Below are 27,828 nucleotides of genomic sequence, written 5' to 3'. Positions count from 1 at the left end.
TATTGTACTGTCAGTCATTCTACAATTCAATAATTTGTTTTAAAAAAAAGTGTCTTACAGCCTTGAAGGGGTCATATTAGAATTGTTTTTTATTATTGAAACACTTCATTTTGGTACTTTTGGTCAACATTTTGCATAGATTTTGCTAACATAGTAACGAATGATATTACTAACTGTAGGCACTGATCCAGTTAAAAATACTCAAATTCAAGTGTGCTGATTGACACCAGGTGTGGCTAGGTGCCAATCAGCCACAGCTGAGGGGAAAACAGCACACAGGGTGGGAAAAAAACATGAAACAGACAAAATAAGAGCGCTGACAGGAACTAAAAACAGGAAATACTAAACACACACAGAGGAAAAACTAAAACACAAACCAACTGTCAGTGGCAAGCCTGACACAAAAAATGTTTAGTTTTTCCTAATTTACAGTAATATGCTGTAAAGAACACTGTAAAATATATTGGCATTTTTATTAATTTGATGGGTTGTTTGTTGTAAAGTCAAGTATTTTTTATTAAGACATAAAATGTTTGGAAAGTATGATAATATATTGTAGTATTTGTTGCAATAATATATAGTATTAAAGTTTAAAAGGCATGCAATTTCATGAAGTACATATATTTTTTTTCTGTCAAAATAAAAAAAATCCATTTAGTGAGAAAATATTAAGTCCTTTATTGACACATATCATATAAAATGATAAAATGGGCCTTGAGTTTGACAGCTGCGGTTTAGAGGAAGTATGAAATTAGGCAAGATTGTTTTATAAGTATCTCTGTTTTTGGGTTTTAATTTCCCAAATACACATAAGCAGGTACCAATAGTCAAGGAGAGTTTTGCATAAAAGGGCCCCTTTAAATAGCGAGTGAGAACCACTTTGAGTGTGAGTCTTCTTTCCACACGTCATTTATTGTCACAAAAGGCCAAAGAAAAAGCAAAAAGTCGGCCTGACCAATTGCAAGTGTCATCAAAATAAAAAGTCCTTCCACTTTGCAGGTTTTTCCTGATGTGCTACATGTTTGTGAACCTGGCGTGCGCCCTGCAGACGCTGCTCAGGACCCCCAACTGGAGGCCCCGCTTCAAGTTCTACCACTGGTCCGTGTCCCGACCCTCCTTCCCTCGGTTTTGTCGTAAACGGTCCTCTCACTGCCCGTCTTTTATCTTTCACTGTCACGGCAGGACTCTGTCCTTCCTGGGGATGAGCTTGTGTCTCACGCTCATGTTCCTGTGCTCCTGGTACTACGCTATCGTCGCCATGGTGATCGCCGGCTCCATCTACAAGTACATTGAGTTTGCAGGGTGAGTGGAAGTGGTCTTACCCCAGGAATCTATGTCAGACGGTGGAAGTGCAGACACGTCATAATACTTGGACAGATGTTATGATTTAAACAGGGGGAGATGACGGCAGATGGACACCAGGTGGCAGTAATGTCCAAAGATGTATTATGTGTATATATGTATATATATATATATATATATATATATATATATATATATATATATATATATATAGGGGCCGAAATATCTCACTTGAATAGTTAGTTTTTCAATTTTCATTTTCAAACAAAAATAGACAAAGTATAATTACCGGTATTCATGCTAAAATTTAAATGATGCTGTCAATGAATCAATCAATGTCTATTTATATAGCCTTAAATCACAAGTGTCTCAAAGTACTGCACAAGCCACGACAACATCCGCGCTACAGAGCCCACATAAGGGCAAGGAAAAACTCACCCCAGTGGGATGTCGATGGCTATGACTATGAGAAACCTTGGAGAGGACCGGATATGTGGGCAACCCCCACCCCCCTCTAGGGGAGACCGAAAGCAATGGATGTCGAGCGGGTCTAACATGATATTGTGAAAGTCCAGTCCATAGTGGAACCAACATAATAGTGAGAGAGTCCATTCCATAGTGAGAGTCCAGTCCATAGGGGATCTAACATAATAGTGAGAGTCCAGTCCATAGTGGATCTAACATAATAGTGAGAGTCCAGTCCATTGTGGATCCAACATAATAGTGAGAGTCCAGTCCATAGTGGATCCAACATGATAGTGAGAGTGCAGTCCATAGTGGATCTAACATAATAGTGTGAGTCCAGTCCATAGTGGATCTAACATAATAGTGAGAGTCCAGTCCATAGTGGATCTAACGGAATAGTGAGAGTCCAGTCCATAGTGGATCCAACATAATAGTGTGAGACTACAGTCCATAGTGGATCTAACATAATAGTGAGAGTCCAGTCCGTAGTGGATCTAACATAAAAGTGAGAGTCCAGTCCATAGTGGATCTAACATAATAGTGAGAGTCCAGTCCATAGTGGATCCAACATAATAGTGAGAGTCCAGTCCATAGTGGATCTAACGTAATAGTGTGAAAGTCCAGTCCATAGTGGATCTAACGTAATAGTGTGAAAGTCCAGTCCATAGTGGATCTAACATAATAGTGAGAGTCCAGTCCATAGTGGATCTAACGTAATAGTGAGAGTCCAGTCCATAGTGGATCCAACATAATAGTGTGAGACTACAGTCCATAGTGGATCTAACATAATAGTGAGAGTCCAGTCCGTAGTGGATCTAACATAAAAGTGAGAGTCCAGTCCATAGTGGATCTAACATAATAGTGAGAGTCCAGTCCATAGTGGATCCAACATAATAGTGAGAGTCCAGTCCATAGTGGATCTAACATAATAGTGAGAGTCCAGTCCATAGTGGATCTAACATAATAGTGAGAGTCCAGTCCAGTCCATAGTGGATCTAACGTAATAGTGTGAAAGTCCAGTCCATAGTGGATCTAACATAATAGTGAGAGTCCAGTACATAATGGATCTAACATAATAGTAAGAGTCCAGTCCATAGTGGATCTAACATAATAGTGTAAGAGTCCAGTCCATAGTGGATCTAACATAATAGTGAGAGTCCAGTCCATAGTGGATCTAACATAATAGTGAGAGTCCAGTCCATAGTGGATCTAACATAATAGTGAGAGTCCAGTCCATAGTGGATCTAACGTAATAGTGAGAGTCCAGTCCATAGTGGATCTAACATAATAGTGAGAGTCCAGTCCATAGTGGATCTAACATAATAGTGAGAGTCCAGTCCATAGTGGATCTAACATAATAGTGTGAGTCCAGTCCATAGTGGATCTAACATAATTGTGAGAGTCCAGTCCATAGTGGATCTAACGTAATAGTGAGAGTCCAGTCCATAGTGGATCCAACATAATAGTGTGAGACTACAGTCCATAGTGGATCTAACATAATAGTGGGAGTCCAGACCGTAGTGGATCTAACATAAAAGTGAGAGTCCAGTCCATAGTGGATCTAACATAATAGTGAGAGTCCAGTCCATAGTGGATCCAACATAATAGTGAGAGTCCAGTCCATAGTGGATCTAACATAATAGTGAGAGTCCAGTCCATAGTGGATCTAACATAATAGTGAGAGTCCAGTCCAGTCCATAGTGGATCTAACGTAATAGTGTGAAAGTCCAGTCCATAGTGGATCTAACATAATAGTGAGAGTCCAGTACATAATGGATCTAACATAATAGTGAGAGTCCAGTCCATAGTGGATCCAACATAAAAGTGAGCGTCCAGTCCATAGTGGATCTAACATAATAGTGAGAGTCCAGTCCATAGTGGATCTAACATAATAGTGAGAGTCCAGCCCATAATGGATCTAACATAATAGTGAGAGTCCAGTCCATAGTGGATCCAACATAATAGTGAGAGTCCAGGCCATAGTGGATCTAACATAATTGTGAGAGTCCAGTCCATAGTGGATCCAACATAATAGTGTGAGACTACAGTCCATAGTGGCTCTAACATAATAGTGAGAGTCCAGTCCATAGTGGATCTAACATAATAGTGAGAGTCCAGTCCATAGTGGATCTAACATAATAGTGTGAGACTACAGTCCATAGTGGATCTAACATAATAGTGAGAGTCCAGTCCATAGTGGATCCAACATAATAGTGAGAGTCCAGTCCATAGTGGATCTAACATAATAGTGTGAGAGTCCAGCCCATAGTGGATCTGACATAATAGTGAGAGTCCAGTCCATAGTGGATCTAACATAATAGTGTGAGAGTCCAGTCCATAGTGGATCTAACATAATAGTGAGAGTCCAGTCCATAGTGGATGTAATGTCAATTTATAGAAATAAGTAAATAGGTCTTTTAAAAAGGGAAATTCCAAACGCCGTGTGTGAATTTGCCAACTGTATAAATCTGCCGAAAGTTGTTTCAATTTTTTGTGATGTTTGTGCTGCAAACATTTTCGTTTGTGCTGTTACATTTTTTTTTTTTTTACTTATTAACGTTTTACGGTTTTATGTTATCAATGTGCAATTGATAACAGTTGCACCACCCAAAAGTCAGAAAGTGTTTTAGTCTTATCTTATTCTGTAGCAGTTTTGAGATGTTATATTTCCTGTGCTCTTAATTTGACGATCTAGTCTGAGACGTCATTTCCTGTTTGTATCATTTCTGCTTAATATGGGCTCTTGGCTGATTGTGTGAACAGCGTCGTGTTCTTTCCTGACTAAAATGTAAGTATACGTTGAATATAGCACTGTTATTAATGCTAAAATGCCTATAATGTGTTTAATGTAGCCTTAACCGAGTGTTTGTTTGCAACAATGTTTCTGCTTGACGATATAATTCGCCAGCTCAACTTTAGCCCTGTTAGTACATATTCTTACACAGTAGTTACCCTATCCTACCACAAGAGGGCGACATAGACCACTTATTATCCGTTCATCTCTAATTGACTGTTTCCATATGAGTTGGGAAATTCTGTTAGATGTAAATGTAAACGGAATACAGTGATTTGCAAATCATTTTCAACCCATATTCAGTTGAATATGTTAAAAATACAACATATTTGATGGTCATCCATCCATCCATTTTCTACCGCTTATTCCCTTTCGGGGTCGCGGGGGGCGCTGGCGCCTATCTCAGCTACAATCGGGCGGAAGGCGGGGTACACCCTGGACAAGTCGCCACCTCATCGCAGGGCCAACACAGATAGACAGACAACATTCACACTCACATTCACACACTAGGGCCAATTTAGTGTTGCCAATCAACCTATCCCCAGGTGCATGTCTTTGGAAGTGGGAGGAAGCCGGAGTACCCGGAGGGAACCCACGCATTCACGGAGAGAACATGCAAACTCCACACAGAAAGATTCCGAGCCTGGATTTGAACCCAGGACTGCAGGACCTTCGTATTGTGAGGCAGACGCACTAACCCCTCTGCCACCGTGAAGCCCATTTAATCTGATAAAAAAAAAAAAAGTTTTGCAAATAATCATGAACTTTAGAATTTAATGCCGTTTAAACACGTGACAAAGAGGTTGGGAAAGGTGTCAATAAAAACTGATAAAGTTGAGGAATGCTCATCAAACACTTATTCGGAACATCCCACAGGTGTGCAGGCTAATTGGGAACAGGTGGGTGCCATGATTGGGCTTCCCAAAAAATGCTCAGTCTTTCACAAGAAAGGATGGGGCGAGGTACACCCCTTTGTCCACAACTGCGTGAGCAAATAGTCAAACAGTTTAAGAACAACGTTTCTCAAAGTGCAATTGCAAGAAATTTAGGGATTTCAACATCTACGGTCCATAATATCATCAAAAGGTTCAGAGAATCTGGAGGATTCACTCCACGTAAGCGGCATGGCCGGAAATTAACAATGAATGACCGTGACTTTTAATCCCTCAGACGGCACTGTGTCAAAAACCAATATCAATCTCTAAAGGATATCACCACATGGGCTCAGGAACACTTCAGAAAACCACTGTCATTAAATACAGTTCTTCGCCACATCTGGAAGTGCAAGTTAAAGCTCCCATTGCCTCAATGCTTGGCACTCAGCATCAAGGGGTTGGAATTGGGGGTTAAATCACCATAAATGATTCCCGGGCGCGGCACCGCTGCTGCCCACTGCTCCCCTCACTTCCTAGGTGGTGATCAAGGGGATGGGTCAAAAATTTCACCACACCTAGTGTGTGTGTGACAATCATTGGTACTTTAACTTTAAAAAGACGGCGCTTAGATGGCCGCATATGTTCTTCCAAAACCTGTATGTACCTTTCAGCATTAATGGTGCCTTCACAAATGTGTAAGTTACCCATGCCTTGGGCACTAATGCACCCCATACCATCACAGATGCTGGCTTTTGAACTTTGCGTCGATAACAGTCTGGATGGTTCACTTCCCCTTTGGTCCGGATGACACAATGTCAAATATATCCAAAAACAATTTGAAATCTGGACTCGTCAGACCACAGAATGTCAACACCATCGGTTCAGGTTTTAGTTTTGTCATGTTGGGTTTTATTTTTTGGACATTCATTTATTGTTCCTGCACTTCCTTGTTTTTCTTTGTTATCATGCCAACTCATTAATTTTCACTTTGCCCTGTCCTCAGTTCCTGCTTGCAATTATCATGTTCATTATTTAAACCTGTAGTTGCCAGGTGGTCAGCCTGGCGACTTTTCATGTTACACAACTCCATTCATGCCAAGCCATGCTGTTTCCCTCATGCTCATGCCAAGTAGGTTTTTGGTTTTGTTATGTCACAGTTGTTTAGTTTTGTGTTTGTCTATAGTCATGCCATTGTGCTAGTTTTGTTTTCAGTAGTCAAGTCTAGGCGGCATAGCGTAGTGGGTAGAGCGGCCGTGCCAGAAACCTGAGGGTTGCAGGTTTGCTTCCCACCTATTGACATCCAAATCGCTGCCGTTGTGTCCTTGGGCAGGACACTTTACCCTTGCCCCCGGTGTGCCGCTCACACTGGTGAATTAATGATGAATGAATGAATGATTGGTGGTGGTCGGAGGGGCCGTAGGCGCAGACTGTCAGCCACGCTTCCGTCAGTCTACACCAGGGCAGCTGTGGCAACAGATGTAGCTTATGAATGATGGGTTCCAACTTCTCTGTGAGCGCTTTGAGTATCAAACAATAGAAAAGCGCGATATAAATCTAATCCATTATTATTATTATTAAGTTTGTTCTCCCCCATTGTGCACGCCATTTGTTTGCCTTTTTGTTAGTTCTAGTGTTTAAAAACAAACATGTACTTAAATTCACGTCTCGCTCGTGCCAATTTCCCTTTGCATTGGTAAAACAAATTATCCCATAGCCCAAGTCCTGACATAGACACTTTTCCACTTTGCATCAGTCCATCTTAGATGATCTTGAGCTCAGAGAAGCCAGCGGCGTTTCTGGATGTTGTTGATAAATGGTTTTCGCTTTGCATAGTAGAGCTTTAACTTGCACTTACAGATGTAGCGATGAACTGTTTTTAGTGACAGTGGTTTTCTGAAGTGTTCCATGCGGTGATATCCTTTAGAGATTGATGTCGGTTTTTGAGGGATCGAAGGTCACGGTCATTCAATGTTGGTTTCCGGCCATGCATTAGGCCGAGTGAATATGCGTACGACAATTATTGTTTGCTTGTTTCAGTGCGGAGAAGGAGTGGGGTGACGGCATCCGAGGTCTGTCTCTGAGCGCCGCGCGTTACGCTCTCATGCGCCTGGAGGAGGGGCCCCCCCACACCAAGAACTGGCGGTAAGCACACAAGCGGCGATGCTAACGCCACTTTTTTTTCCACTGACCTCGGGTTTTGTGTGACCCCTTCTTGCGCCCAGGCCTCAGTTGCTGGTGCTGGTGAGCACGGACAGCGAGCAGAACATAGAGCAGCCTCGGCTGCTCTCGCTCACCAACCAGCTGAAGGCGGGCAAAGGTCTGACCATTGTGGGAACGGCGCTGGAAGGCACTTACCTGGACAACTACGAGCAGGCCCAGCGGGCAGAGCAGGTGGGTGTGGCTCCACTTTGCACCCTCGCCTCAAACATGGACCTTCTTAAAGGGGACCTTGTCATGCAAAAGCATTTTTTTTCTTACCTATTGGTACCTTTTTTTGTGTATTTCCCGAAAATTTTGGGGAATTTGTTCCATCCTAAGTGGGACAACGTCGCCAAAGCTTTGCATGAGTCTGCCATTGTAGTCCGACGCTTTGTCTTTATCCTCTTGTTGGGGGGCAGACTGGCTCGTACATGCACATGCATCCTCCCTTGTAGCTGTGGCAAAACTCCAAAAACACACAACATTTTTTGGTAACACTTTGGTATGGGGAACATTTTTTAAAGGCCTACTGAAACCCACGCTGTCTGATAGTTTATATATCAATGATGAAATATTAACATTGCAACACATGCCAATACGGCCAATTTACTTTACTAAATTGCAATTTTTAATTTTGCGTGGAAGTATCATGCTAAAATGTCGCGTTATGATGACGCGTGCGCGTGATGTCACGCATTGTAGCGGACATTTTGTTCCAGCACCGTTCCCAGCTATAAGTCGTCTGCGTTAATTGCATAATTCCACAGTATTCTGGACATCCGTGTTGCTGAATCTTTTGCAATTTGTTCAATGAATAATGGAGACGTCAAAGAAGAAAGCTGTAGGTGGGACGCGGTGTATTGCGGCCGCCTTTAGCAACACAAACACAGCCGGTGTTTCATTGTCTACATTCCCGAAAGATGACAGTCAAGCTTTACTATGGAACAGAGATGTCAAGCGAACATTGTTGGATTGGACCACACACACAAAGTACAGTGTATTATGCAGCGATCGTTTCGAAAGATCGTGTTTCGAAGAGGGTCCCTCGCGAAGGGGCAGAGATGGGCATCGCCACCACCCGTCGACTGGTGCTGAAGAAAGGTGCGGGGCCGACCTTCAGGTTGTACAAGTACGACCATATAATCTCACTAAAACACGAGTAACACAATAGGCGGATAAGGGATTTTCCAGAATTATCCTAGTAAATGTGTCTAATAACATCTAAATCGCTCCCACTGCCCTCGTTTTTTGTTGTTGTTGTAGTCCTTCACTCTCACTTTCCTCATCCACGAATCTTTCATCCTCGCTCAAATTAATGGGGAAATCGTCGCTTTCTCGGTCCGAATCGCTCTAGCTGCCGGTGGCCATGATTGTAAACAATGTTCAGATGTGAGGAGCTCCACAACCCGTGACGTCACGCGCACATCGTCTGCTACTTCCGGTACAGGCAAGGCTTTTTTATTAGCGACCAAAAGTTGCGAACTTTATCGTCGATGTTCTCTACTAAATCCTTTCAGCAAAAATATGGCAATATCGCAAAATGATCAAGTATGACACATAGAATGGACCTGCTATCCCCGTTTAAATAAGAAAATCTCATTTCAGTAGGCTTTTAATGGCTTACTGGTTGTATACTAAGGCCATGCAGAAGAAGGCAGTAATAAGTACTTAAAATTACTAATTAAGAGGCAACATGTTACTAATTTGCATGTTAATAAGCAAGTAATTAATGGTGAATATGTTCTCCATACTAAAGTGTTACCAATTTTTTTGCTCACGACCATCAATGTGCAAGTAAAAAAAAAAAAATATGCATGTACAAAAACAATTTGCAATTGTAAAAACAATTTTCTTCAATTAAAAAAAAAATTTGCAAGTAAAAAAAAATATTTTCTGCAATTTAAAAAAATATATATTTTTAGATATACACATTTTAAATATTTTTTGGACCTAAATGTCGATATTTTTACACATATATTGTATTTGAAATAAAAAAAATATCAAAATGGCCCCTGCTTACGTTGATTTTTCAGTGTGCGGCCCTCAGTGGAAAAAGTTTGGACACCCCTGTGTTAAAAGGAAAGGCCATGTAACACAGTGGTAAAAAATGCCCCTGTGCTATGTGTTGCTGCCAATAAATTCTAAGTTAATGATTATTTACAAAAAAAAACCTTAAGTTTCTCAGTTTGAACATTAACGATCTTGTCTTCGCAGTTTATACAATTGATAAAAAATGAAAAGGATTTGTAAATCATTGTATTCTGTTTTTATTTATGAAATACACAACGTGCCAACTTCATTGGTTTGGGGTTTTGTACATTTTGCAGTGAGCAAACTCGTCGGGTAAATGGGACCCAGAGCACGAAACAATAATACAACTTTTCTGTGTCCAGGGTATCCGCGGATCCTTAAAAAGTCTTAAATTCATGTATCTAAAATTAAGGCCTTAAAAAGTATTACATTTATTAGAATTTCCCAAAATGGTCTTAAATTCAGTACTCAATGGTCTTAAATTGTCGGGCCATTTTTTTTGTTTTTTTTTCGGGGCTTGTCTTTGAGTAAAAGTTACGGCACTTCTTTGAGTAAAAGTGAGTGATTACAGCTCACTCATTTTTTCTTTGTATCTCTTCAAGAGATACAAAGAAAAAAATAAGTGAGCTGAAAAAAGTAGAGGCAGAACTCGTGAATGAGATCAGCCAGCTGAAGCTCAACTGAGGCTCATTTGAGTGTGTGTTCAATGTTTTGTTGTTGTTGTCATAATACGGTTTTGCACTATTATTGCACTATTATTGACCAAATGTAATTTATTTTTACCCTCACCTCGGTTAGTAAGTTTTGACTGGCGTTGGTGTTGGTTTGTTTTGGATGTCAAAGTTTTTGGATCTCTCAACATTTTTGATAAGCTGTTTGGCAGAGTGGTGCTTATCAGTTTGTTTATTAATAAACATACAAAAAGTAAACTTGACTGATTGTCATTGAGGTTGTAGTACAGTGGGATCCCCAACCATCGCTTATATTTATAGATATTTTTATTTTTTTCGGTCTTGAATTTCATTCAAGGTGGCATTAAAAAAGGTCTTAAAACGTCTTAAATTTGACTTGCTGAAACCTGCAGATACCCTGGTGTCTCTGTCGGACGGAACATAAAACATAATGGAACATAAAACATCATCCCAATCCAAATGGGGGTACTTGAAGGTAAGCCAAGGGGTACGTGAGAATTTTTAAAAATATTCTAAAAATAGCAACAATTCAAAAATCCTTTCTAAATATATTTATTGAGTAATACTCCAACAAAATATGAATGTAAGTTCATAAACTGTGAAAAGAAATGCAACAATGCAATATTCAGTGTGGACAGCTAGATTTTTTGTGGACATGTTCCATAAATATTGATGTTAAAGATGTATTTTTTGGTGAAGAAATGTTTAGAATTAAGTTGATGAATCCAGATGGATCTCTATTACAATCCCCAAAGAGGGCACTTTAAGTTGATGATTACTTCTATGTGTAGAAATCTTTATTTATAATTGAATCACTTGTTTATTTTTCAACAGGTTTTTAGTTGTTTTAATATCTTTTTTTTCCAAATACTTCAAGAAAAAACACTAAAAATTAGCAATATTTTGCCCTGTTATACAATTTAATAAATCAGAAACTGATGACATAGTGTTGTATTTTACTTCTTTATCTCTTTTTTTAACCAAAAATGCTTTGCTCTGATTAGGGGGTACTTGAGTTAAAAAAATGTTCACAGGGGGTACATCACTGAAAAAAGTAGGGGTGTTGGAAAAAATCGATTCTAATTTTAAAAAAATAGATTAAAAAAAAAATTTGTATTTATTTTTTTTTTTTAAAACAATCCAACAAAACAATACACAGCAATACCATAACAATACAATCCAATTCCAAAACCGAACCTGACCCAGCAACACTCAGAACTGCAATAAAGACACAAACACGACACAGAACAAGCCAAAAGTAGTGAAAGAAAAATGAATATTATCAACAACAGGGTGTACCCCGCCTTCCGCCCGATTGTAGCTGGCCTAGCGACCCCGGAAGGGAATAAGCGGTAGAAAATGGATGGATGGAAGTATCAATATTAGTTATAATTTCAGCATAGCAGTGATTAAAAATCCCTCATTGACATTATTATGAGACAATTGGGGCAGTATAGCTCGGTTGGTAGAGCGGCCGTGTCAGCAACTTGAGGGTTCGATTCCCGCTTCTGCCATCCGAGTCACTGCCGTTGTGTCCTTGGGCAAGACACTTTACCCACCTGCTCCCAGTGCCACCCACACTGGTTTAAATGTAACTTAGATATTGGGTTTCACTATGTAAAGCGCTTTGAGTCACTAGAGAAAAGCGCTATATAAATATAATTCACTTCACATTTATAAAAATAAAAAAAACAACAATAGTGTCACAGTGGCTTACACTTGCATGGCATCTCATAAGCTTGACAACACACAATGTTTTCACAAAGATAAAATAAGTCATAGTTTTGGTTCGTTTAATAGTTCAAACAAATTTACATTATTGCAATCAGTTGTTAAAACATTGTCCTTTACAATTATAAAAGCTTTTTTTTTTTTTAAATCTACTACTTTGCTAACATGTCAGCAGACTGGGGTAGATCCTGCTGAAATCCTATGTATTGAATGAATACAGAATCGTTTTGAATCTGAAAAATATCGTTTTTGAATCGAATCCAAAAAAATCGACATATTATCGAATCGTGACCCCAAGAATCGATATTGAATCGAATCGTGGGACACCCAAAGATTCGCAGCCCTAGACAAAAGTTTGAGAACCACTGCCATAAATTAACCGCACTGTTTTATAAGCCGCGGGGTCCAAAGCGTGGGGAAAAAAAAAGTAGTGGCTCATAGTGGGCATTACCGGGCGGATGAGTTGACAGTGAAGCCATGTCCTCGCAGGCGCTGCACAAGCTGATGGAGACGGAGAAGCTGAAGGGCTTCTGCCAGGTGACGGTGTCGTCCAACATGCGCGACGCCACCTCCCACCTGCTGCAGGCCAGCGGCCTGGGCGGCCTCAAGCACAACGCCGTGCTGGTGTCCTGGCCGCGCAACTGGCGGCAGGGAGACGAGCACCAGACCTGTAGGAACTTTATCGGTGGGCTGACCTCCAACATGGCCGTTGTGCGGGGCGGCACGTTCCCCTGTAATCGCACGAGTCTCCCGCAGAGCTGGTGAGAGAGACCACGGCGGCCCGCCTGGCTCTGCTGGTGCCCAAGAACATCTCGGCCTTCCCGTCCAACGGCGAGCGCTTCACCGAGGGTCACATCGACGTCTGGTGGATCGTCCACGACGGAGGCATGCTGATGCTGCTCCCCTTCCTTCTCCGCCAGCACAAGGTACCAGACCTTCTTCTCCTGTCCGACTTCTTGTTCCGGTTCTGACTTTGTCCGTACTGCTCAAGGTCTGGAGGAAGTGCAAGATGCGCATCTTCACCGTGGCCCAGTTGGACGACAACAGCATCCAGATGAAGAAAGACCTGACCACCTTCCTCTATCATCTGCGCATCGATGCCATGGTGGAGGTGGTGGAAATGGTGAGCTCCTAAAAAACGCATTTATTCAAACCTATTTCGGTTTGTACGCTGCAAAAATCAAGATGAAATATCTCAGATAAGGCTTCACGGTGGCAGAGGGGTTAGTGCGTCTGCCTCACAATACGAAGGTCCTGAGTTGTCCTGAGTTCAATCCTAGGCTCAGGATCTTTCTGTGTGGAGTTTGCATGTTCTCCCCGTGATTGCGTGGGTTCCCTCCGGGTACTCCGGCTTCCTCCCACCTCCAAAGACATGCACCTGGGGATAGGCCCCTCCTACCTCCAAAGACATGCACCTGGGGATAGGCCCCTCCTACCTCCAAAGACATGCACCTGGGGATAGGCCCCTCCCTCCTCCAAAGACATGCACCTGGGGATAGGCCCCTCCCACCTCCAAAGACATGCACCTGGGGATAGGCCCCTCCCACCTCCAAAGACATGCACCTGGGGATAGGTTGATTGGCAACACTAAATTGGCCCTAGTGTGTGAATGTGAGTGTGAATGTTGTCTGTCTATCTGTGTTGGCCCTGCGATGAGGTGGCGACTTGTCCAGGGTGTACCCCGCCTTCCGCCCGATTGTAGCTGAGATAGGCGCCAGCGCCCCCCGCGACCCCAAAAGGGAATAAGTGGTAGGTAAATGGATGGATGGATAAAAGGAATAAACAAAAGGCACGCACAAGGGCAGAAGTACAAAACTTGACTACTAAAAACAAAGACTTGCACAAAGGCAGAAAGTATGAACTATAAACAAAAACTTACTTGACATGAAATTGTGAACGGGACATGGATCATTGGCATGGATCGTTACAAAGTGCGTAGCAGGTGGTAGACGGTGTGAAGGAGGTGATGTTGAAAGGACGAACAACAGAAACAGACAGGCTTAAATAGCAGTGACATGATAAGTGAAAACGGGTGTGCGAGTGCAAAACGTGATGGGTAGTCATGGTAAAAAAAAAAACATGGAAGTGCAAAAACAGGAACGGAGTGTCCAAAAAATAAAAAATAATCACAGTGACATGACAACTAGCATCCAAGAAAAGATGGCAGGTATCTGGCTTGGGCACATCAGATTAGATCAGTGTGTCGCAAACTGAGCAGTAAAAAAGGCCTGAATGGTTGATTTATTCGTTGTTATTTTATTTTCAAATTTATTATTAGCCTGTGGGAAAAGTTTATTTTGATTATTTGAAACCGGATTTTGCATGTCACTATAAAGTTATGTAAGCCTTGCTTGTTCAATATTCAATGCAAAACTTGTTTGGATCCCTATTAAAAGGTTCATTTGTATAACCTTGGTTTTCAATTTTGGCCCACTCTGTATTTGAGTTTGACACCCCTGATTTAAATAAAAAATGTAATGCCTCTTTTCTATTTCGTAGCACGGTTTGAATGTCTCTGCTTGGCTTTGATGAAAACTATCGAATACAAACAATCAGCTAGACAAATCCATGAATTTGCCGCACCGCTTTTTAAGCTTCAGGGTTCAAAGCGTAGGAAAAAAAAGTTATGGCTTATAGTCCTCAATTAAAACTGTTTGGACACTCTGTTTTTGTTGCATTTTTCTCTCCTATTTTTGTATTTTGCATTAATGTTTTTTTTTAACTACAGTATTTTGCATCTGGAGTTGCTATGATGTGTTGTAGACCTCAGTAGAGATGACAGCTTCTTTGCTTCTGTGGCGTGTATGTCCGCAGCACGACAGCGACATCTCGGCCTACACTTACGAGAAGACCCTGGTGATGGAGCAGCGCTCGCAGATGCTGAAGCAGATCAACCTGACCAAGACCGAGCGTGAGAGGGAGGTAGGAACTTTCGGACTATTAATGTTGGTCATTATTGTGATACTTTGTGGGTAATGTTTGAGAACTACTGTATAGATGGATTATTTATAGAGATGTCCGATAATGGCTTTGTTGCCGATATCCAGATTTTGTCCAACTCTTAATTACCGATTCCGATATCAACCGATACCGATATATACGGTCGTGGAATTATTACACATTATTATGCCTAATTTTGTTGTGATGCCCCTGAGAGAGCATGAGGAGGTTAAGGGAGGCGGGGTTTGGTCATTAGGGCGTATATTGTAGCGTCCCGGAAGAGTTAGTGCTGCAAGGGGTTCTGAGTATTTGTTCAGTTGTGTTACAGTGCGGATGTTCTCCCGAAATGTGTACTTCTCCCTGCGTCCGCGTACACAGCGGCATTTTAAAAAGTCATACATTTTACTTTTTGAAACTGATAATTTACATTTTAAAGCATGTATCGGTTGATAATATCGGCAGTCGTGTATTATCGGACATCTCTAACACAAATAGATGCGTTTTTGGTGTGGAATATGATATGTTCAAACACAGTGTTACTGTTCAAATTGTGTGGCCGAAAATGTTCAATATGCCTGTTAAATAGAACCGTTGCCTTGTTTTGAATGAATACTAGGGCCTACTATGCTACTGTATTTTTACTGTTGGTCATTATGTGGTGGGAAAAGTTTGAGAACCACTGTATTGATGGATTATTTATATTTTCGGACCGATTGTAGCTGAGATAGGCGCCAGCGCCCCCCGCGACCCCAAAAAAGGGAATAAGCGGTAGGAAATGGATGGATGGATGGATGGACTATAAATGTTGGTCATTATAGTGATACTTTGTGGGTTAAGTTTGAGAACCACTGTATAGATGGATTATTAATAGAGATGTCCGATAATGGCTTTGTTGGCGATATTCCGATTTTTGTCCAACTCTTAATGACCGATTCCGATATCAACCGATACCGATATATACGGTCGTGGAATTATTACACATTATTATGCCTAATTTTGTTGTGATGCCCCTGAGAGAGCATGAGGAGGTTAAGGGAGGCGGGGTTTGGTCATTAGGCCGTATATTGTAGCGTCCCGGAAGAGTTAGTGCTGCAAGCGGTTCTGAGTATTTGTTCAGTTGTGCTACAGTGCGGATGTTCTCCCGAAATGTGTACTTCTCCCTGCGTCCGCGTACACAGCGGCATTTTAAAAAGTCATACATTTTACTTTTTGAAACTGATAATTTACATTTTAAAGCATGTATCGGTTGATAATATCGGCAGTCGTGTATTATCGGACATATCTAACACAAATAGATGCGTTTATGGTGTGGAATATGATATGTTCAAACACAGTGTTACTGTTCAAATTGCGTGGCCGAAAATATTCAATATACCTGTTAAATAGAACCGTTGCCTTGTTTTGAATGAATACTAGGGGCAACTACGCTACTGTATTTTTACTGTTGGTCATTATGTGGTGGGAAAAGTTTGAGAACCACTATATTGATGGATTATTTATATTTTAATTTGACGAATATTTTATAACAGGTTCCAAACCACTTTTTTGGGGCGTTCATTTAGTTCTTCAGTGTTTTTCTTCACTCCTCAGTGCCATTTTTTGTTATTGTTATTTTTGCTGTTTTTTTAGTTCAAAGCACCTTGTGTTGCCGCTTGCTCGTGTATGAAAAGTGCTAAAAATACATCAATCAAGTTTGATTTGCACTTTTATCAGCCGCAGAAACTAAATCACTGCTCCTCAAGACCTCACGTCACTCTTTTTTTTTTTTTTTTCTGCCTCCTTTCCTCTGCATCCTCACAGATCCAGAGCATCACCGATTCATCCCGCGGCTCCATCCGCCGCAAGAACCCCGCCTCAGTGACCGCTCAGCCGAGTGTAAGCGAAGAAACGCCAGCTGTCAGCAAGGAGGAGAAGCCAGAGGAGGAGGTAGAGGAAGTCTGTCAATTTTCAATATTTTCAGCTCTGCTTTAAGATACAAGTTGACATACACTTGTAAAGAACATCATGTCATGGCTGTATCGAGTTTCCAATACTTTTTACAACTCTTTTTCTTTTTGTGATGGAGTGATTGGAGCACATACTTGTTGGTCACAAAAAAAACATTCATGAAGTTTGGTTCTTTTATGAATTTATTATGGCTCTACTGAAAATGTGACCAAGTATACAAACAGCAATGTTAATATTTGCTTACATGTCCCTTGTCAAGTTTGACTGCAATAAGGCGCTTTATATATACAGTGAGGCAAAAAAGTATTTAGTCAGCCACCGATTGTGCAAGTTCTCCCACTTCAAATGATGACAGAGGTCTGTAATTTTCCTCATAGGTACACTTCAACTGTAAGAGACAGAATGTGGAAAAAAAAAATCCAGGAATTTTTAAGAATTTATTTGTAAATTATGGTGGAAAATAAGTATTTAGTCAACCATTCAAAGCTCTCGCTGATGGAAGGAGGTTTGGGCTCGAAATCTCACGATACATGGCCCCATTCATTCTTTCCCTAACACGGATCAATCGTCCTGTCCTTTTAGTAGAAAAACAGCCCCAAAGCATGATGTTTCCACCCCCATGCTTCACAGTAGGTATGGTGTTCTTGGGATGCAACTCAGTATTCTTCTTCCTCCAAACACCACGAGTTGAGTTTATACCAAAAAGTTATATTCTGGTTTCATCTGACCACATGACATTCTCCCAATCCTCTGCGGTATCATCCATGTAACCATTTTGGTATCAACTCAACTCGTTGTGTTTTTCTGCTAAGGGGACAGGACGATTGATCTGTGGTAAGGAAAGAATGCACAATCGGTGGCTGACTAAATACTTTTTTGCCCCACTATATATATATATATATATATATATATATATATATATATATATATATATATATATATATATATATATATGTATATATGAAGGTTTAATAGTTGGCTTCATTATAAAATTGTATATCAAAATGTTAATATTAGCAAGCAGAAATGTGGATATTTAATTTGTTTGCCACATTTTTTTGTCTGAATTTCTAGCATAAGTCTGGTAAAGCTATCTCGTAACATGTCAATTTACTATGATAATTTAATAATATTCCCCACTATATGTGTGTATATATATATATATATATATATATATTTATATATATATATATATATATATATATACACACACACACACACAATCAGCGAAGACAAATCCATGAATTTGCCGCACCGTTTTTTTAAGCCTCAGGGTGCAAAGCGTAGGATAAAAAGTTGTTTAACATGTCAATTTATTATGATAAATTATTAATATTCCCCACTATGTGTGTGTATATATATATATATATATATATATATATATATATATATATATATATATATATATATATATATATATATATTGGACTGGACTTTCACAATATTATGTTAAACCCACTCAACGTCAGAGTCCTCTCCAAGGTTTTTCATAGTCATTCACATTGACATCCCACTCGGTTGTGAGTTTTTCCTTGCCCTGAGGTGGGCTCTGAACCGAGGATGTTTTTGTGTCTTGTGCAGCCCTTTGAGACACTTGTGAATTAGGGCTATATAAATAAACATTGATTGATTGATTGCTATACATACACACACACACATAGTTAGGAATTTTAATAAATGATCATAATAAATTGACATGTTACGAGATAGCTTTGCCAGACTTATGCTAGAAAGTCTGACAGAAAAAGTGGCAAACAAATAAAATATCCACATTTCTGCTTGCTAATATTAACATTTTGATATACAATTTTATAATGAAGCCAACTATTAAACCTTCATCATTTGTCCAGAGATATCGAAAATGTGTTTTTGGTAAGAACAGTTAGGTTGTAAAATGTAATTCTGTTTTTTTGGTTTTGATGATAAAACAAATTTAAAAATGTAATATTTTTAAATGATGATTCCAGTTGTTGTCATCAAATGCAGAAGTGCTGTGTGTTCATGCAATGGTTGCTCTGATCTTGTAGCTGCTGGCGTCTCCTCACACACTTCCTGTCTTCTGTCTTTCTCAAACATCGTGTGACTTGACCTTAACATCCCAACATGTCCGCCTTCAACTGGTTGATTTACGTGTTAACTCCCCACGGCCCGGCCCACATCCGTCTCCCCCGACCCCCTCCTCTCCTCCCGTCTCATAGTCAACGTCGACCTCTCCCCCTGTGCCCCCCGCTGCCCAGGTCCAGCTCATCCACGACAACACCACCCCCGCCAGCCCCGCCGCTGCCGCCGCCCCCGCCGCTCCGCTCGACCCGGCCGAGGCGACTCCCAGCCCCGGCGAGCAGGTCCAGATGACCTGGACGGAGAAGTGCGAGAACGAGGCCGGCCAGTCGCCCTGCGCCGCCACGCCTGTGGGCATCAAGGACATCTTCAACATGAAGCCGTGAGTTCCCCGGAGTCTTTGCTGGCGTCCTCTCTGGCGTCCTGACACCTGGTAGCGCAGGACGCTCGCCTTAGTTCTCATGTGTCTTTCCCTTCTTGCCCTGCTGCAGTGAATGGGAGAACTTGTAAGTACCCAAAGTCCTCATGAGCCTCATTAGCATATTGACATGAGCGCATGGGGACGGTGATTACGTGTGCGAGTGAGCATCTGTCAGACCCTCTCGCCTGTCCTCCTTCTGCGCGTGCCGACAACCCCTCTCCTCTCTCTGCGTCCCCGCAGGAACCAGTCCAACGTGCGACGCATGCACACGGCGCTGCGACTCAACGAGGCCATCATCAAAAAGTCCTCGGAGGCCAAGTTGGTCCTCCTCAACATGCCTGGAGCGCCCAAGAACCGAAGCGGTGACGATAACTGTATCCTTTTATGTTTGGCATGGAAATGCAGCAGGGAAATATTTTATTTTTATATTCAAGGTGTAGTTTTGCTTTACTTCAAGAAAAAATATTTTAACATCAGATATATATATATATATATACGTATGAATACATATATGTATTTATGTATATATATGTATGTATTTATGTGTATATATATGTTTGTATGTATTTATGTATATATGTATGTATGTATGTATGTATGTATATGTATATATATATATATATATGTATATATATGTATGTATATATACGTATGAATATATATATGTATGTATGTGTGTATATATATGTATATATACATATGTATGTATGTATATATGTATATATATGTCTGTATGTATGTATATATGTACATGTATGTATCTAAGACCTCCCTGTATATACGTATGTATATATATATGTCTGTATATATACATGTATGTATATATATATATATATTTGTGTATACATACATATATCTATATATATGTATTTGTATATATATACGTATGAATACATATATGTATGTATGTATATGTGTGTATATATATGTATATGTATGTATGTATATATGTATATATATGGCTGTATGTATGTACATGTATGTATCTAAGACCTTCCTGTATATACATATGTATATGTATGTATATATATGTCTGTATAGATACATGTATGTATATATATATATATATATATTTATGTATACATACATATATCTATATATATATATATATATATATGTATGTATATACATATACATATATATATACACATTTATGTATATACATACATACATACATATATATGTATATATATATATACATTTATGTATATACATACATATATATATATGTCTTGATTGGATTATCCGGAGAATAGTGCTCGATACCGTGGTAGAGCGCAATATGTAGGTGTGGGAAAAAATCACAAGACTACTTCATCTCTACAGGTCTGTTTCATGAGGGGTTCCCTCAATCATCAGGATGATTGAGGGAACCTACATACATATATATATGTATGTAGGTGTGGGAAAAAATCACAAGACTACTTCATCTCTACAGATCTGTTTCATGAGGGGTTCCCTCAATCATCATATCATAGGTGATTTTTTCCCACACCTACATACATATATATATATATATATATATATATATATATATATATATATATATATATATATATATATATATGTAGGTGTGGGAAAAAATCACAAGACTACTTCATCTCTACAGATCTGTTTCATGTGGGGTTCCCTCAATCATCAGGAGATTTTAATGGAAGCATTCACATACAATGGTTTATATAGAGCACAGAGTGGGTGGGTACAAGCAGGCGTAGGGTGTGGTGATTGGCTCATGTGTTACCTAGGAGGTGTTTCCGTCTATGGCGGCATGTTGAAATGATTTCACTGCGCTTGTTGAGAGATGATAGATCTGGATGATATATAATAAACAGTTTCTCTTTTAAGCATAGGTTGCATCTTTTATTACCACTGTTGTAAGGTGTGCTGGATGCAAGAATTTGCCATGTTATTGAATATTCAACATTATTGTCTTTGAGGTTCCAAATGTGTTTGCTGAGTTCTGTAGAATTCTGCAAAGTCTGGTTTCTAAAGGAGGCGTTGTGATTATTCCATCTTGTTTTGAACGCTCCTTCGGTTAATCCTACGTACGTGTCGGATGTGTTAATGTCCTTGCGTGTTACCTTTGCTTGGTAAACGACTGATGTCTGTAAGCACCTTCCGTTGAGAGGGCAATCAGGTTTCTTGCGACAGTTACATTCATTATTGGTTTCAGAGTCGTTTAGTCTGGGGGTAGGCAGTCCTTTTGCAATTGCTTTGTTGTGGTTTGAAATGATTTGTTGCATGTTGTTCATACAGCTGTAGCTCAATTTAATGTTGTTCTTGTTGAATATTTTTCTAAGGGTGTTGCCTTTGGGGAAGTGTTTGTCGATCAGAGTGAGGAACTTGTGGCCGATGTTGGTTGAGACGTCTTTGCTGAATGGCGGATTGTACCAGATGATGTTGTTTCGTTTTCTGCTCTTTTTTGGTTGGTTTCCTGGGGTGGGTTCATAGGTGAGGGTGAAGTTGTATCCGCTTTCATCAAGTGCTTTCTGGTATGGGGGGGTTGCTTGGTCGAATTCAGCTTTGCTGGATGACAGCATCGATAGTCTTTTATTAATTCCGGTAGGTATTCTTTTCGTGGTGGTGGGTGGGTGGTTGCTGTCGTGGTGCACGTATTGGAGTGTTGTGTTGGGTTTCGTGAATGGTTGGTAGCTGTTATTTCTCAGGTTGAAAGTGACGTCGAGGAAGTTGACGGTTTGCTTGTTGGCTTCAATCGTGATCCGTAGGCCGTTTTCTTTGAAGATTTGGCATATGCGCTTCTTGGTGTTCTCGCTGCTCCTTGGCGAGGCGCGGCACACTGCCAGTCCATCATCACGGTAAATACCAAGGTTCAGGTTGAGGCTAGCAAGCTGGGAGAGGAGGAAACTCCCAACGAGTTCGCACGTTTCTGCGCCGTCAAAACTCCCCATAGTAACGTCAAATGTTGAATTGTTCTTTTTTTGCCATGGTGTACTGTTGTGGATGAGTATGGAGTTCTTTGCGTGGATGATGATTTTTCTTTCGTTGCTTGTGATTGAGTCGTAGTCCGAGGCGAAGTTTAGTGCTTGGGTCAGTAGGTCTTGCGTGATGGAAGGGTAAAATTCTTCGATGTCGAAGGAGATAAAGTTGTGTTGTTGTTTGTCTTGGATGTTGTTGAACCATTTGATTACTGCTGCTGTATTTCTCCATTGGTTGAGTGGTGTTTTGTCCTTGATTTTTGCGTTGATTCTGTCCAGGATTATTTTGCTGATTTTTCCTATTTCGGATTTAGTTGGGTTTATTAGTCGGCATGTTGGGTTATTTGCGAAGTTGGGTTTGTGGTCCTTCAATGTGATGAAGGCTTCTTTGTTGGCTGTGGCGTCCACCCTGTCCTCAATGTCCAGTTCGGTTGCGATCCGCTTGTTTTCCAGGTGGATGTTCTGTAAAGTGTTGGGTTGCGCTTTTTTGTATGATTTGGTGATGCTTTTGTCCAGTAAAGAGTTATGTTCTGGTATGTCCATTCTGTAGAAGTTTGTGGTTTTATCGGCGGCTATGATGAGGTTGCTTACTTTCTTGATGCGCTCCGTGTCATTTTTCAGCTTGGTGAGGAATAGGTTGCGGGCTGGCTTAAATTTGACTGATTGTATCATTTTGAGCATGTCGTTCTCAAAGTCCTTTAATTCCTTGACTGTGGGTGGGTTCTTGGTAGATATATATATATATATATATATATATATATATATATATATATATATATATATATATATATATATATATATATATAAAAAACATTGAATAACGATGTCAATTGCTTTCAGGACAAATTCAGGTCCAAATGGATTGTTGTGGTCCCTTACCTTGGTCTACCAGACATGGAGTTCCTTGAGGTCCTCACTGAGGGTCTCAATCGTGTCCTCTTGGTCCGCGGAGGCGGCCGTGAGGTCATCACCATCTACTCCTGAAAAAGCAACCCTCCCCCTTCCGCACCCCCTCACCCCCTCGCCCTGCTCCCACGTTATGTGTGCCCCCTACACCCCCCCCCCCCCCTTCCTTTGCCCCCCCACCCCCCCATCTAGTCACGCTGCTTCATGTCGTCCACTCCCACAGCCCGACTCCGCTTCAGGGCTCCCCGACGAGCAGAATCGCTCTCGGACGCTTCGGGTCCGTCCAACCCGGCGTCGCGGCGTGTCTCGCTTTCGAGCGTCTTACTTCCTGTTGGTTTATCAATGTTTATCGGCGTTAGTCGGGCGCGAGGCAGCGGGCGCGTTGGCCTGTCGGGTCTGTCGTTAGCTGCTGCGCTAGCTGTGGCTGCAAATGCATGCAAGCATCTTAATTTGTTTTTGTTTTCCCTTTCACTCGGTTGTTTTACCAAACGTGACCAGCAGGTGGTGTCTTTTACGTTAGGAGTAAAAGAAAGCAAAGAAACGTGTAAAACGGCGCTGCTATGACGGGCAGCGGGAAGGCTTTTTCTTTTTTTTTTCCTTCTTCTTTTTTTTCTTTTTAGGTATTGGAACTGTGAAATCCAACTTGAAAACGCTGGACTTGCTAGCATGACCTCAGCGCCGTCTTTTCTCAGTGGCTGTTTGTCTGCAAGGCCGCTGTCGGTGCCAAAAAAAAAAAAAAACACGGAGAAGACGAAGGTTAGCTCAACTGTGACTAGCGCGTCGTTAGCAGGCTACGACAAGATCCCGACCAGCAGCCCTTTGTAAATAATGTACAAGCTCTGACGCCTCGTCGGGTATGAGTGTAGTATTTTTGTGACATATTTAAACACACACATGTTTGTAAAACTATTTATTTAAGGGGTGACACCCCCCCACTCGCACTGCACCCGCACTCAAAGTGTTATTTTTTCACGTAGAGAACAAAAAATGTATTTGTTTATAGACAGAACCTATCGATCGTATTTTCCATTTATCCCATATATATACACACATATATATGGGATGTACATATGTGTGTGTATATACATATATATATATGTATGTATTTATATGTAAACAAATATATGTATATATATATACATATGTACATCTCATATTTATGTGTATATATACATATGCATATGTATATATGTGTGTATATATGTATGTGTGTATGTATGTATATATATATACACATATATGTGTGTATGGATATATATATGTTTATACTGTGTATATATATATGTGTGTATATATATATGTGTATGTATATATATATACACATATATATGTGTGTATGGATATATATATGTATATACTGTATATATATGTGTATGTATATATATATATGTGTATGTATATATATATAATCTTGTGTGTATATATATATATGTGTATGTATATATATATATATGTGTATGTATATATATATAATCTTGTGTGTATATATATATATATATGTGTATGTATATATATGTGTGTATATATATGTATGTATATATATATACGTGTATATATATATATGTGTTTATATACATATATATGTATATATATACATATCTACGTGTATATATATACATACATATGTATATATTTATATATATATATATATATATATATACACATATATACACACATATATGTTTACATATAAGTTGTATACGTTATAAACGTGCCATATGATTTACAGTTCGATACAATCGTAGAACAAAGTGTGCTGACGAATCCACGTGAAAAGATCTTAAGAGAAATGATTATTCACATTATTATTAATATATCGGATCCATGTGGAAAAGCGTCGAAGGACGGCGGCTTCCGTAGCAAAGCGAGCCACTCTGTCCGCGAGAGACACACTTCTATGCAGTAGACTCGACGTGTTTTGTGTCGAAACACGCAGAACTTTTAGCTATATGGTGAGGAGTTTCGTGCGAAAGTCCCCGCTCGATTTGAGGGTTTTTTTAATGACCCAACAGGAAATGACATCATAACGTTTTTTTGTATTTGGACACAGTTGATTATTCCACTCGGACAAACCCAAACTTGTGTGGCGAAACATGCAAGGCGAAACATGTTTGGCAACAAACAGGAAGGCAGAGCGGTACTGTCACCCAGTGGCATTTAAAGGTACTGCAGGCAAAAAAAAAAAAAAATCAATCAATCAATAAATGTTTATTTATATAGCCCTAAATCACAAGTGTCTCAAAGGGCTGCGCAAGCCACAACAACATCCACAGATCAGCGCCCACATAAGGTCAAGGAAAAACTCAAAACTATTGCTGTCTATTCTGCTAATATTTTTTGTCGCATTTTTGAGGTCCTCAGCTTACACGAAAACTTACCAAATGTTATATTTTTTGAAAATATATTTTCCAAAAATGGACTCTCTAGTGCCCCCTTAAAAATTATTATTTTTTTTAAAACAGTCCCCAGCACCAGATTCACGTATCGTCACGCCAATCGCTGGAGACGTCTATCAGTCCAAGTCCCGAGAACCTCATATTTAAAAACAAACATTAAAGGCCTACTGAAATGAGATTTTCTGATTTAAACAGGGATAGCAGGTCGATTTTATGTGTCATACTTGATCATTTCGCGATATTACCATATTGCCAGTTGACATGTGGTCGGGAACCATGTTCACTTGACCGCTCTGTTCCAAATTAAAGCTTCACCTTCAGGAATGTAAACAAGAAAACACCCGCTGTGTTTGTGTTGCTAAAGGCAGCCACAATACACCGCTTCCCACCTACATCGTTCTTCTTTGACGTCTCCATTATTCATTGAACAAATTGTAAAAGATTCAGCAACACAGATGTCCAGAATACTGTGTAATAATACGATTAAAGCAGACGACTTATAGCTGTGATCGGGCTGGAACAAAATGTCCGCTACTTCCGCGAAATTTAAAATTGTAATTTAGTAAACTAAACCGGCCGTATTGGCATGTGTTGCAATGTTAATATTTCATCATTGATATATAAACTGCGTGGTCGGTAGTAGTGGCTTTCAGTAGGCCTTTAATCATCTTGGGGTTTTTTTAGGCCAAAAATACAGGTCCTACAACGCCAGACAGGAGACGAGCGGGCGATGCTAAATTGCGAAGGAATCTGGCCTATACGCCACAGGATGTGGGCGGGGCATGGTGCCAAACCTTGATCTGATGGTTCGTCGCAAAAATGTTTGACTTTCGTAACTCGACTCCACACATTCCCATCTTGATCACAACTGGTACAAACAATAATGATGATATCACTCTGAGGTGCCAGGTGGGTCAGTACTCATCGGTACCCATCCGTGGTGGGCGGAGCCTAGCAGCAAAAAACGCTCCTCGACTTCAAATAAGCTGTCATTACTTCCCTTTGGGATGATCACAGACTAAATGACGGGCGTGGGTTAATTACCACCACGTTTTGCCAACGCCGTTCAACGTGAAGCCGCCATTGTTTGACTTTAAATGGTCAGATCTCCTCCCAAACTGATACCAGGTTTTGAAATCGAGGGTTGGATGGTGACGCCATGTTGATATCCACACCACTTTGTGGTGGAAAACACTCTTAAATTCCTTCAAAATGCAATGAACTTTCTGACATTTGCTGGCGACACACACGTATGTAAAAAAAGCCAAAGAAAAAGTTAAGTTGAGTTAAATAATTTGGGATACTTGCATGGTTTGCTTTGAAGTCTTCAAGTTTTGTTGGACTTTAAAAAACAATATAATTTTTTTTATTAACATTATTTTTCAGTATTTTTTTTAAATTCAGCACAATTTGCTGAAAAACCGAGAAAACACCCTTTTTAAGGCAGTTGAGCAATTGATTGTTTCCTCCCATTTTTAAATATGTTTTAATGATTCATTTATTTTTATTTTAGATCATTAATTCAAAAAGAAAATTATACATATTTTTGTGTTTTTTTGTTGTTGTTGTTTATTAACACAACTTTGATTTGGTCCAAATCTGAATTGTGCTTTTTATTCAGTTAATCAGACCCGTGGTTCTCAAATGGGGGGGTACGTGTACCCCTGGGGATACTTGAAGGTATGCCAAGGGGTACGTGATTTTTTTTTTAAATATTCTAAAAATAGCAACAACTCAAAAATCCTTTATAAATATATTTATTGAATAATACTTCCACAAAATATGAATGTAAGTTCATAAACTGTGAAAAGAAATGCAATAATGCAATATTCAGTGTTGACAACTAGATTTTTTGTGGACATGTTCCATAAATATTGATGTTTTTGTGAAGAAATGTCTAGAATTAAGTTCATGAATCTAGATGGATCTCTATTACAATCCCCAAAGAGTGCTCTTTAAGTTGATGATTACTTCTATGTGTAGAAATCTTTATTTACAATTGAATCACTTGTTTATTTTTCAACAACTTTGTAGTTATTTTTATATCTTTTTTTCCAAATAGTTCAAGAAAGACCACTACAAATGAGCAATATTTTGCACTGTTATACAATTTGATCAATCAGAAACTGATGACA

The 27,828-nt window shown here is 39.9% G+C and overlaps 1 protein-coding gene across 3 annotated transcripts in view; it reads left to right on the top strand.

The window, feature by feature from the left end:
• slc12a5a (solute carrier family 12 member 5a) overlaps positions 1–24,070 on the top strand; it is a 223,447-nt gene extending 199,377 nt beyond the window's left edge. The window contains exons 14-26 of one of the 3 annotated variants that reach the window (XM_061889895.1): positions 1,000–1,098; positions 1,183–1,302; positions 7,474–7,578; positions 7,659–7,827; positions 12,579–12,774; positions 12,846–13,015; positions 13,081–13,212; positions 14,904–15,011; positions 16,830–16,955; positions 19,214–19,416; positions 19,526–19,540; positions 19,696–19,829; positions 23,284–24,070. In XM_061889895.1, the coding sequence (XP_061745879.1) occupies positions 1,000–1,098; positions 1,183–1,302; positions 7,474–7,578; positions 7,659–7,827; positions 12,579–12,774; positions 12,846–13,015; positions 13,081–13,212; positions 14,904–15,011; positions 16,830–16,955; positions 19,214–19,416; positions 19,526–19,540; positions 19,696–19,829; positions 23,284–23,375 (1,669 nt within the window). In that variant the 3' untranslated portion in view covers positions 23,376–24,070. Of the gene's footprint in view, positions 1–999; positions 1,099–1,182; positions 1,303–7,473; positions 7,579–7,658; positions 7,828–12,578; positions 12,775–12,845; positions 13,016–13,080; positions 13,213–14,903; positions 15,012–16,829; positions 16,956–19,174; positions 19,417–19,525; positions 19,541–19,695; positions 19,830–23,283 lie in introns of all 3 variants that reach the window. The other 2 variants (XM_061889876.1, XM_061889886.1) reach the window with 2 other exon arrangements.
• Positions 24,071–27,828: the final 3,758 nt, after the last annotated feature.

This window comes from Nerophis ophidion, linkage group LG02 (assembly GCF_033978795.1).
Source record: "Nerophis ophidion isolate RoL-2023_Sa linkage group LG02, RoL_Noph_v1.0, whole genome shotgun sequence".
Lineage (NCBI taxonomy): Eukaryota > Metazoa > Chordata > Actinopteri > Syngnathiformes > Syngnathidae > Nerophis > Nerophis ophidion.
The sequence above is the reverse complement of the archived record's forward strand: the minus strand, read 5'-3'. Positions and strand labels throughout refer to the sequence as shown.